Here is a 12,636-nt window from a genome sequence, read left to right on the forward strand (position 1 = left end):
AGGAATTCTGAACAGTTATTTGCAGCTCACTGGCATCTTCTCTGGGCCTCCATCTTGACCAACAGGGCATGCTTCAAGGGCAGCAACTACCTGCATCCTTTGCCATGAAAGTTGGGATCATAAAACAGCAGCCTCACTACATCATGATGCCACATTTGGAACTCACTTATATTACAGTTCAGTACTTCAAAACAGCGCTTTGGGGATCACTGACACCTTTCATTGCAATGCTGACAGATTGCTTTGTGCACATGGACAGTCATTTGGCCCATGCGGTAAACAGGGTGCAGCTCAGGACTTTTAACATGTATTCTTAACACATTCAGACTTTTGCACTGACTTGAATGCTCAGAGTATCATTACCTTGCCTTTTGGTGTAGACATAGACAACCAGCTTGTCAGGTTTGGCAGTAATGAACACTCAAGGTCAAGAGGCATGACTGGGAGTCAGTCAGGGGACTGGTCTATCACCACTCAGGAAGGATGGGGAGGTGTCCAAGTGACAAGCACATTAGGGTTGGAAAGGTTAAAAATTTTGGGGGGATTTTGGAGTGGGTAAAAGGCATTGAATCACTGATTCCCTACTGTGCAGATATAGGCCATTTGGCCATTGAGTCTAAACTGACCTTCCGAAGAACATCTCATCCAGACCCACCCCTTTAACCCTGTATTTACCATGGACAGTACACCTAATCTGCACATCTTTGGACTCAGGGAGGAAACCAGAGCACCTGGCAGAAACTCACACAGGTAGGGGGAGAACATGCAAACTCCACAGTTATCCAAGGTTGGAATTGAACCCAGGTCCCTGGTACCATGAATTACCACTGTGCCACAGTGCTGCCAATTGAGATAAGATATTGTATTCAATACTGTGAGTGGTAGATCATGAGCCTTGTGCAAGGTGGGTGCAATGGCTAGTGAGTGTGAAGGAGAGAGAGTAGATAGTGGCACTTAATTTTATGCAGTGCAGAATATCATTAAGCTTAGTACAGCCAGTGACCATGGACACTGCACTGATCTGGGTGGCTACTTCAGACTGGATTGGCAGTATTTGACAGTGCATAGTTGGGGTTTAAATATGGCATCTGTGGGGTGAATACTGGAAGGTTCCAGCTCTGATGAGTATTTTGGTACTGCTTGTGCAAGATTGAATGTTAACCTGGTGCATACTCACATGAGGTGAGCTGTGGAAAATTGTATGAGAAACATTGCTCGGGAAACCGTCTTGTGAAATTCCATGAAATTGACCTTTAGCTGACATTGACACAAAGTCAGCCCAAACAACTTTTCACATCTCTTGCTGAGAAGCTGAATAATTGTTGAGACTCCCTTTGCAATTAAACCTGAAATGTACTGAATTTATCCATCAGTTGTGGAATTGTTCTTTAACCATCCAAACTCTTGAACATCCAAAGGAACTTGCTCAGGGAAACTAGCTTTGGATTATTATTTGATAACATTTCTGAATTTGCAATCTATTGCAAGATCAGGATCTCCTGTCTATTTCCCTGAACTTCAGATTTTCTTTTAAAATAAATAAAATTCTCTTGACATAGGTTTAACGCAATTTCTGTCATCATTTCAACATCTTTTAGTTTACAGCAAACAGCAAAGTAGGTTGTGGAATTTTTTTGGTACTGCTGCAACTGAGAATGTGGCAAATGGAATGATTTAAATGTAGCACAGAAAACTGCTGTAAATATTCATCCATAACTGGTATAAGCATAAAGCCATGATTATTAAGAAAAGTTAATTCTGAATTATCCTAGAAGAGATTACTATGAATAATGTGGTGAAAAAATTGTGAAACATAACATGTGAAATAAACAATTAAGACTTTTCAATTCTTGTTACTTTTAATGCATTTGTTGTCAGACAACAATGCTACGGTTTGGCAACTGGCAAATTCTTTATATACATCAACTAATATTAGCTCATCACAGTCATTTTAAATTGAGGAGAGAAGGACAAACTAGGCATTATAGAGCTCCCATCAGTCATGAACATTGAAATAAAACATTGAGGAATGTAATTTTGTAAACACTAGGTAGGAATACAGTACATCACGAAGCATAGACGACTAGGTTCAGGCATGGCACTAAGATTTCATTATCATGCAGTCAGAGGAGCATTGTGAATAGGTGTTCATATCAGACATCAAGCCATGCTTTTTGTACATATTTTACTCAAAGTAATTTCCTCCATCTTGTGATACTTAGGTAATCCAAATAGAAATTACACCCAAGCATTTTAAAACAATTTCAATATCCTCAGTGCATTTCTTCTTTAGCTGCCCAGTCATTCTTGAGCTACATGTAACTAACTGTATTGTTTCAAAATGATTTAACTGTTACACAATTCAGAAAAAGGTAAAATCACCAATACAACATCCTTTAATACAGTTTATGTTAAATACCAAATAATCCCTCATTCTGTGCAGGCAATTCATCGTACCTTCCTATTATGGATCATCATCTCCACCTTGTTAGATTTATTTATTTATTTTTTTATTTTATACAAAGTTAATTTTCAGTTTACTTCCCCTCAGCTTCAAAGTATTTAATAGGATAATAGTTTTCCACATCAGAAAATGTCCCAAAAGAATACCAGACTAGTTGATTCAGTTAACTACTAAATTGAGTATAGCCTCAGCAATTTGTTACCTGCCCTTTTATAGTTTTCACTTTAGTGGTCAACATGGAATATTTACCAGCAGGATTTTCATACAACAGAGGTAATCTCTATGGCACTTGTTTAAAAACATTTCAGGCAAATTATCTAATATTAGTTGTTAATTTGCAGGATTTCGCACACTTAAACTTATGTACATTGACAAATTTTGAAGCATGACAAACTCCTATTGCAATAAATGGGATTGTGAAATGGAAAAAAAAAATCATTGTTGCAACTAGAAAAGGAAGGTTAATACCTCAGAATAAGGTTAATCTGATTATTACTGTTCTGCTCAGATCAGTAACCCATGGACAAAGGGAGTGATTGCTTTAAAGACTGTACATCGTTTTGGCTGAAGTATTGATAGCTAGTTGCACGATCATTACATGAACTGCTGCTTCTAACACTACTATTCCTTCTTCAGGTTTCAATATTTATCAATGGGTACCTGCCTTGTTGGAAACTGTACGGAAACTGTAATGGAAGAAATAATAATTGGAGAACAGAAATATAGAAGGACAAATACAGGCAGTACAGAAGCAGAAAATACAAGTGCGCAATGTCATAGCACTTTTCTGAGCAGATCAGCAGACCAAATTGTGTTTAGATTCAACTCATTTAATCTGGCTGCACTGAACTGCAAACCTGTTTTATGTTTAGTACATATCATCCTCTTCATTAATAATTAAGTTTTATTAATAAATCTTTGGATTAACAGATGAATTAGTCTGATACACTTTGGATCAAAAGCAATAAAACTTATCAGGGTCACATATCCAAAAAACTAAACTTTAGCAACTCATCTGCAAACAGAATTACTGCAAATCTCTGATAACAGAGAAATGGCCTTGAACAAATCCACTAAATTAGTTTAATTAAATGCCCACACTTGTCTGCTGCTTAATTTTAATGCAAGATTGCATTAGAACGAAGAATTTCAGTCACTAAAATACCTTCAAAGTGGTAAAATGAAACTTAAAACAATTAAGGTGAAAGTGCGTAATGCCACAAGTTTCACTCAGAATTTACATGAAAATATATTCAACCTTTTGTTGCTATTACAGTCTTTAATTGTTTTAAATAAAATGTGAACTACTGGCTATAATTGATGACATCACAATTATAAACAAAATAGGCCATACAGTTTCAGATGTTTGTTGCTGAATTATTCATGAATCCACTTGCATTGAGAGACATGGGAACAAATGTACTTACCAAAAAATGAAGAAATGGTTTTGATTCAAAAACATGTAAGGGTCTGTACAAATTACATTTTTAGATACATTGATCAAGCATTGGGGACTTTTAAAAAATCTCTCCAGAATAGCAATAATCAAAACAAAATTTTCTAGTGAGCTCCCAAATCATATGAAATAACATATTGGTGTTCTAAAAGTAATATTGTTCACATATAAAATAACAATGTTTTAATGTTTTAAGAAGTTGGAGCATTGATTCAATCATAATCAAATAATTAGTCAAACACTTTACATAAAACTAAATAAGAGAATTTTGGAAACAGTAAAATGCAACAGGTTTCAAATCATGAGACACATGAATACAAATTTATCACAAAAGTTGATCAATATAGATCATATTTCCTTAATTTACAATGAGACCACAGCTTTAATATATTATTTTCCTACTGATTTTGCTGAATTGGCACATAACATTAAATTTATGCAATTTGTAAGTGGAATAAAAAAGATGCTCTGTAGAAATTCTCCAACAAAAGTGATCAGTTTTTAAAAAAAACCTGGCCATATTTAATTAATCACCCTCTTTTCACTTAAATGTCTGTATATTTTGTTACTCAGCCAGATAATACTCAATTTTGAAACATTATAAATGGTTATATCTTGGCCCATCTTTATAATTTCCTTGAAGTTATGTACATGTACATCGCTACTTTGGAAAATCTTTGTTATCACAACTTAAACAGTTATCTACATGGGACTTTAAAAGGAGTACTGAAACCCTCAGCTATTTTCAATGAAACTTATCTTATAAATACAATGCAGAACAATGGAGTGCACAAAGACATTCTACCACTTGTGAAAATTTCCTTTATATCTTTGCAAAGGCTTTCTTACTGGGAGTAAGATGGGTATTCACCCATTCCACAGCTATATTGTCCATCACACAGTGGTATCGCAAGAAGTATTCTGTGGGTATAGCTTTCTGCTAAGGAGTTTAAGTCCATTAAATTTCAGTGCAAGATGCAGGTCTCGGAAATTGCTTATTCTAGGCCCTCTACAGTTAAAACATTTCATTTGCAAGAACTAAAATATTTTGATTTGAAAATCATTTGCATTTACAGTAATTTCATATAATGCAGAAATTTGGGAACTAAACTCCAAGGTGAAGGTTCTGGAAAAAGGCAGCAGTTTATGAAAGGACCAAGTTCCTTCTCGTCTTTTAAGACTTAAAAAATAGGCACACAAATACTGACAGTAACATTATTTTCATTTAAACTGAGTAATATTCTTGTAGAAATACTTAAAAGGGACAAAAATTATCCACATCCCAATTTTTTTTTATAGACTCCATGAAAATAGATATATTTGTATGGTCTTAACTTCCAAATCTAATCATTTCCAATCCAGAAAGATGGCTGTATTTTGTATGATCCTTTCAAACTCTTTTTTAGCTGATACCTTGTCAGACGAGCTGTTTGGACAGTCATACATCTGCAGATCCTTCCTTTGGGCTTCATTCAGTTTAATGCTAAAGCAAGGGGAATCACAAAAGTCTTCCATAGTTGCCAGTTGTGGAATGGTAAACTTAACAGTAGTACAAAAAATGCCACTGATTTTTGGTGATTTTACGTCGCCACCAAAACATCACTAACTCTGAAGTGTGGAAAAATTGAGATCTGAAGTGCATTTTTCTTAAAATCTGTACATGTCAACAGCTCTGCCACACAGGATACTGCATAATGGGCTAAGACTAAAACCCTTTTAAGTCTTTGTCAATAACCCAGACTTTCTACCAGTCTTATTCAGTATCAGGTTCTGCTGCTGGAAATGAAGATTTGCTTTTCTTATTCTTTTTTAGAAGCTGCTCCTGTTCTTTTTTTCTCCGTTTTTCCCTTTGTTTCTCTAACTTCTGTTGTGCTTTACGGGCTTTTTCAACTGACGACTTTAGGTCCTTTAGCTTCTTTTTGATTATGGCCCTATCTTGAGATACAATACCTAATGCCTGTAGTGAAGAAACATTTAGAATTATAGTTAACATACAATGAACAACTGTTTTGATTGTTCCACCCCCCCCCCCCCTCACATCTAGGTGCAAAACTATTACTAAAACCAAACTTATTGTAAGTACGCAACAAATTTGACAGCATCTGGAAAGAAACAGGGCAGGTTAAAAGTTTGAATATAAATCCTTTGTCAAAACTAAGAGGGAACTAGGGAATCTTTACTAAAAATTATGAGCCAAATATTCTAAATGCCACTACTTTAAGTAACTACTTACTTTCTGTAAGTTTGCTAAATACAAGACACACACTTCAACCATGAACACCAAGTAAAATTACTGAGATTACAAGAATCATACAAGTTAAATCTTCATTTGCCTGACATGAAGTGAATATTCTTTTGTGGGAATTGGTTTAGCTCAGTGGCTGGATTGTTGGCTTACACAGCAGCGCAATGTCAACAGTGTGGGTTCAATTCCCATCACCCGTTTGAGGTCACCATGAAGGACTCTCCTTCTCTAACTCTTCCCTCGCCTGAGGTCTCGTGGCCCTCAGGTTAAATCACCACCAGTCGCTTCCCTCTAATGAGAGAGCAGCCCCTATGGGTCTGGTAAGAGTATGGAGACACACAACAATTCTTTTGCAGATATAATATCCACTTAACTGTGATCATAGAACTAAAATATAACTTAGCATGAGTGAGGAATGCAGAATAATACTGCCTAATTAGAACCAGTTAAAACAAAACAGATTACCAGTAAAATACACGCAACACAGGTGCCAGAAGACTGGGGGTGGGCTATCATGATGCAACTATTTAAGAAAGGTGGTAAGGAAAAACAAGGGAACTACAGACCAGGGAGGATGACATTGATGGTGGTTAAGTTGTTGGAGGGAGTCCTGACGGACAGGTTCTATATATATTTGGAAAAGCAAGGACTGGTTAGGGATAGTCAACATAGCTTTGACCGTGGGAAATTCTGTCTCATGAACTTGATTGAGTTTTTTGAAGAAGTTACGAAGAGGATTGATGTGATCTAAATGGACTTCAGTGAGGCATTTGACAAGATTCTTCATGGAAGACTGGTTAGCAAGGTTTGAACTATAGAGAGAGGCTGAATAGGCTGGGGCTGTTTTCCTTGGAGCATTGGAGGCTGAGGGTTGACCTTATAGATGTTTATAAAATCATGAGGGCATGGATACAGTAAACAACCAAGGTCTTTTCCCTGAGGTTGGGGAATCCAAAACTAAAGGACGTAGGTTTAAGATGACAGGAGAAAGATTTAAAAGGGACCTTAGGGGAAATGTTTTCATGCAGAGGGTGGTGCATATATGGACTGAGCTGCCACAGGAAATGGTGGAGACTGGTACAATAAGAACATTAAAAAGGCATCTGAATGAGTATGTGAAAAGGAAGGGCTTAGAAGAGTGTAAATGCCAGCAAATGGTAGTAGTGGGTGTTTTTTAAGCTGGAGGTCCTTGACTAGTGGCGTTCTGCAGAAAAAAAGTGCTGGTAAATGGGACTAGATTAATTTAGGATATCTGGTCAGCATGGACGAGTTGGATCGAAGGATCTTTTTCTGTCTCTGTGACTCTTCAAATCATTGACTACATGTCCAGTTAACACTGCCTACATATTCAGACATTAATTTGTAGTATAATCCAGAGTGGAGGTGGAAGAATCACAACTTCCAGTGATGAATGCACTTCTCTGTGTTTCAATAGTAATTCAGACTGCATGATCAACACTGCCCTGTTGTACAGTGGATCTGCTTCAACTAATTGTCAGATTACTTAAGCTGTCATGGAGGACCAACTCAGTTCCATTTACTGCGCAAGACTTCAATTTGGAGGACATTAAATGGCTTATGATAAGCTATTTTGAATAACACATTTTATGAACTAAAAGACAAGTATTATTCATGTAGCTAATGATGAAATCCTTGAAGCTCTGGAGACATTCAAGCTACTTGAAGACATTACCTGGAGGGAAAACTTGTAAATACTATCTGATTTATCCAAATGCCTAGCTTTCTCAGGTTTTAGAGAGGCAAGTGTTTATGGCTGAAAATTTGTGGATTCAATTGGAAAAATCAGTGTTGTATTTTAAACTTATTGGTCACCCTAATCCAGTGTCTGATGAGAGGAGCACGAGTGAAGAATCATGCCTGTTATGAGACTGATGACTGCTTCAAGATGGGAAATGCTAAGTTAATAATAGGCAAATTATTAATTAGCTTAATAGACAATGAGCACATTTTCTTCTTCATTGCAGATAAATGACACAATTTTAAAGGGAGTGCAGTAACATAGATAATTAAAGTGTAATATATGCAGATTCTTGAAGGAGGTAAATCAATAAGGCTGTTTAAAATAAAGCAAATGGAATTATGTTTTTCAATATTGAGAAATTGTCCTTAGAATGGGAGTTTATCAGGCTGAAAGTGGCTTAAGAACTTGCAGGACCTGCAGAATGTGATTGTGGAAACATGATTTTATTCTGTTTTACTGAATAGACTGGCCAACTGTCAGATGGAAAAAACAGAGACAGAGAGTCACCGCTGGATAGCCTTCTGGGTGACATATTCAGGCAACAGATCAGGATGGAGTTGTAGAGAGAGAAACAAATGCAGCAATAATTGTTTGGATAAGGAGATACATGATTGTCACAGAGGCTAGAAGGTGCAGTGATTGGGAGAAAGGTAGGCTGAAAACTTCCAAGGTTTCGGGATGAAGGGCTCCTGCCCGAAACGTTGATTCTCCTGCTCTTTGGATGCTGCCTGACCTGTTATGCTTTTCCAGCACCACTCTAATCTTGACTGAAACCTTCCAAAACAGGCTGAGTGGGAGTCAGGACTTCTGTAGCCCCTACCCTGTAAAATTTGGAATACAAGGCAGGCAACAATTGGATCAAAATATGCAGATATAATTTAGCTGTTACAGAATGATATAGCACTGAAATTAATTGAGCCTATGTCAACCCTATCCTTATTTTTATACAAGCTATTATTGATATGCTTTTTACAGTATATTAGGAAAACAGATGGTAAAGGAATGTAGGAATTTCTCTAGCAGCTTTTGTAATCAGTGACCTGCTAATGGATTCGCTCTGGCCCTCCACCAGAAGTTAGAAGATTCAAGAAAGAGATGCTTCTCTCCCACATTTGCTGTTAGTAGATTTACAAGTAAGTCCATCAATAACAAATGTAGGAAAGAGGGAAGTCAGAGAAGGAGAGGGAAGATCTGAGGTAGAGTTTGAAGGAGGAACGAGAGATTGACTGAGACTGGGAGGAATTAAGACAGGATGGTTGGGAGGGAGTGAGGGAGAGTGAGTGAGGGAAGAATATACGAACAGCAATAGGGGCAACAGTAGATGCTGATGGTCTGAAATAAAAACAAAACACTGAAGAAACTCAACAGGTCTGGCAGCTCTGTGTAGTGAAAAACAGGGCTAATATATCCAGTCCAAAGCCTCCTCAGTTCAGAGACTATTGCTGAGTGACAGCTGAATATCTCTATGAGGGTTTGTCAGGTCTGTTTGCTCAACAATGAAAACACTAAAAGTCAACTGTTATCTCTCTCTCCAAAACCTTGCATGACACTGCTTTCCAAAGTTGCTTGCTTTCTTTTTGTAACCAGCAAAAAGACCATAGTCTTTTTTGTTAAACCTTTGGACATTCCAGTTGAAAGTAATTACATGATAATTCTTTTGCAAGCCAGTAGAGCTCAAAAGGCCATTTTCCAGTTCTCATAATCCTTAAATATATGTGATTGCAACATGCCTTTACCCTTGGAAGATGTCATGCCATTTTCAAATGAGTCCTATGATCCTATAAAATGGCGTATAAATAACAACATAAAAAATTTACAATAATTCAATTCTTTCACTCTTTATACAAGATTTATACAATCTTTCTACTGTTAAAAAATTCAACTATTTCAACACCTTTACATTCGTGACACTGCAAAAATTATGTACTTTTTTCTGCAAAATGAACAATTCTGATAATATAAACTTAAATTATGTTTCATTTTCTTTCCAGCTACTGCTGAATATTAATATCTCATTGAAGTAGGCCACAAAATTTGGGACACTACTGACAACTTGATTCAGTATTCTTTGGAATGCAACTGGAACATTTATTAAACCCAAGTGGCATGGTTCAAAATTGATAAACCCTATCTAGTGCGACAAAAGCTGGTATCTCTTAAGCTCCTGAAGTCAATAGCGCTTGCCAGTGCTTTGATAAATCAGTTTTTGTAAGGAATGAGGCATTGCCAACCCTATCAATACAATACTGCGACAGAGGGTTTGGGTACTGAACTGTTTGTGTGACTACATTTATTTTTCTATAATCTATGCAGAATATAGTTGACCCACCATTAGATTTAGGAATTGATACTCTGCTGATGAACTCCTACTGCTTTGGCTAGATTCAATCGAGTGACTTTCTAACATATACTAAATTTCTTTTTGCCTGAACTTGTTTTTCCTGGTCTTAAATGATGAGGATATTATTTTATTGATACTAATTCTCCTATAGCGACAACATGCTTTAAAGAGGTAAACATGTGGCTCAAAGGTTGGTGCGGAAGAACCTAGTTCGGCTTCACGAGACATTCACCCAGTACTGGGGAAGGAGGAGCTGTTCTGATGGGACAGGCTCCACCTGAATGATGTTCGGAGCAGAGTCCTAGCTACACACATAAGTAGGATTGAGCTTTCAACTAAATAATGGGGGGTAGGTACAGTTGCATGGAAAATTATGGAAAAAGTGAGAGGAGGAGGAGCAGAGGTTATTAAAATTTCCAGAACAAGTAACAGGACAGAAATCAGAGAGAGTGGGATTTCCTTGTTAGTAGGAAATGCAATTAAATCAATAGCAAGAAGTGAATGAGACTCAGATAGCATAGAATCCATATGGGTACAGTTGAGGAACTGAAAGGAAAAAAGATCCTGATAGGAGTTATATACAGACTTCCTAGCAGCAGTCAGGATGCTGGGAAGAAAATAAATCATGAGGTAGAAAAGCATGTAAGAAAGGCACAATTATAGTAATCATGGGGACTTCAATCTGCAAGTGGACTGGGAAAATTAGGTTGGTAACAGATCACAAGAAAAGGAATTCATGGAATGTCAATTATATTGTTTTTTGGCGCAGGTGTGGTAGAGCCCACTAGGGAACAGGCAATTCTTTTTTTTTAATAGATATTTTTATTAGAAATTTAACATTTTTGCAAGTTTACAAAAATAAACAAAACTCTCAAGTACAAACTATACTTGATATACAATTAAATCTTAAATATACAATAGCCAAAATTTAACAAAAGAAAAAATACCAAGAAAGAAAAAAAACAAAACTCAACTAACTACTAATCTAACCTACAACTAACCAGAGTGTATATTTTAGTCTCTTACATTATTCAAATAAGAGAGAGAGAAAAAAAAACAAAAAAAAAACAACGGATAACGTAGAAATTGAGTAGTGAGAAACATGCTTGGAATGTACATCAAATGTAACAAAACCCGTATTCGTGCCGAATTCCTCTCCTAAGGGGCCCCAGACCAACCAGGTTCGTAACTTCAATTAAATAAAAGCTCTTGTTAGGATAGTCGAAATATCTGTATTTATGTAATTCAAGAAGGACTGCCACATTTTATAAAATAATTCGGTCTTTCGGTGCACCATATTTGTAAGGAAGTCAAGGGGAATACATTCCATAATTAATCTGTGCCAATTTGAAAGTCCAGGGGGGCCCTCAGCCACTCAGTTTACCAAAATATTTTTCCTTGCACAGAATAGAAAATAGTCTCTTCCCGTACATGTCCAGGGAGGGAAAGTTTGAAAAACCCAAAAGTAGAGATACAGGGTCCACTTTAATTTCCGTTCCTAAAATTTCTGTCAGGGTACTTGCTACTTAGTCCAATATCTACGGATCTTATGACAGGTCCATAGGCAATGTACAAGAGTGCCCACCTCTATTTTACATTTGGGACACATTGGAGATGCTCCTGCCTTAAATTTTGCCAATCGATCCGGTGCTATATGGGCCCTATGAAGTATCTTCAGCTGGATAGCCTGAGTGCTGTTACAGATGGTAATTCTTCTAGCATTTTCCCAAATGTCATTCCATGTTTCTATAGAGATTTCTAGTCCCAAATCCTCATCCCATGTCCATATCTCCCGATACTTCATCATGTAGTAAATGATAAATAGTACTGACGGAAGATACCCCCATTGGTCGTAGCACTCTACATTCTCTATCTGATTTATAAAGACTATCTAATAACATAGTCTTCTTTTGTATATAGTCTCGAATTTGGAAGAATCGAAAGAGGTCTCCTTTAGGTAATCCGAATTTCTGACGCAGCTGTTCAAAAGACATCAAGACCCCATCTTTAAATAGGTCCCCAAGACATGAGATACCCCTGGATCTCCAGAGTTTAAAAGTGGCATCTGTTAACCCCGGTTGGAATCCCCATGCTCCCACTATTGGCGCATAGGGGGATATTTAATGTGAGTTGCCCTCATTTTGCCGCATTATATTCCAAGCTTTAATTGTTTTTAGTATTATAGGGTTTTTACAGTGATCCGTAATGATTTTCCTCTTGTCTGAAAATAAAAGGTTAATAAGTGGGTATTTTACTTGAGAAGCCTCGATGTCCAGCCAGATTGATTGTGGATCAGACAAGACCCAATCAGCTATGTAACTTAATAAGGAACTTAACTGATATTTCCTAAAATCTGGGAAATCCAATC

At 36.9% G+C, this 12,636-nt stretch overlaps 1 protein-coding gene across 12 annotated transcripts in view; it reads right to left on the reverse strand.

Annotated features, from left to right (window-relative positions):
* Positions 1 to 1,837: 1,837 nt before the first annotated feature.
* ppp1r9a (protein phosphatase 1, regulatory subunit 9A) overlaps positions 1,838 to 12,636 on the reverse strand; it is a 360,369-nt gene continuing 349,570 nt past the window's right edge. For 10 of the 12 annotated variants that reach the window (XM_043689927.1, XM_043689929.1, XM_043689921.1 and 7 more), the window contains one exon: positions 1,838 to 5,877. In XM_043689927.1, the coding sequence (XP_043545862.1) occupies positions 5,674 to 5,877 (204 nt within the window). In that variant the 3' untranslated portion in view covers positions 1,838 to 5,673. The remainder of the gene's footprint in view (positions 5,878 to 12,636) is intronic. The other 2 variants (XR_006311675.1, XR_006311674.1) reach the window with 2 other exon arrangements.

This window comes from Chiloscyllium plagiosum, chromosome 5 (assembly GCF_004010195.1).
Source record: "Chiloscyllium plagiosum isolate BGI_BamShark_2017 chromosome 5, ASM401019v2, whole genome shotgun sequence".
NCBI lineage: Eukaryota > Metazoa > Chordata > Chondrichthyes > Orectolobiformes > Hemiscylliidae > Chiloscyllium > Chiloscyllium plagiosum.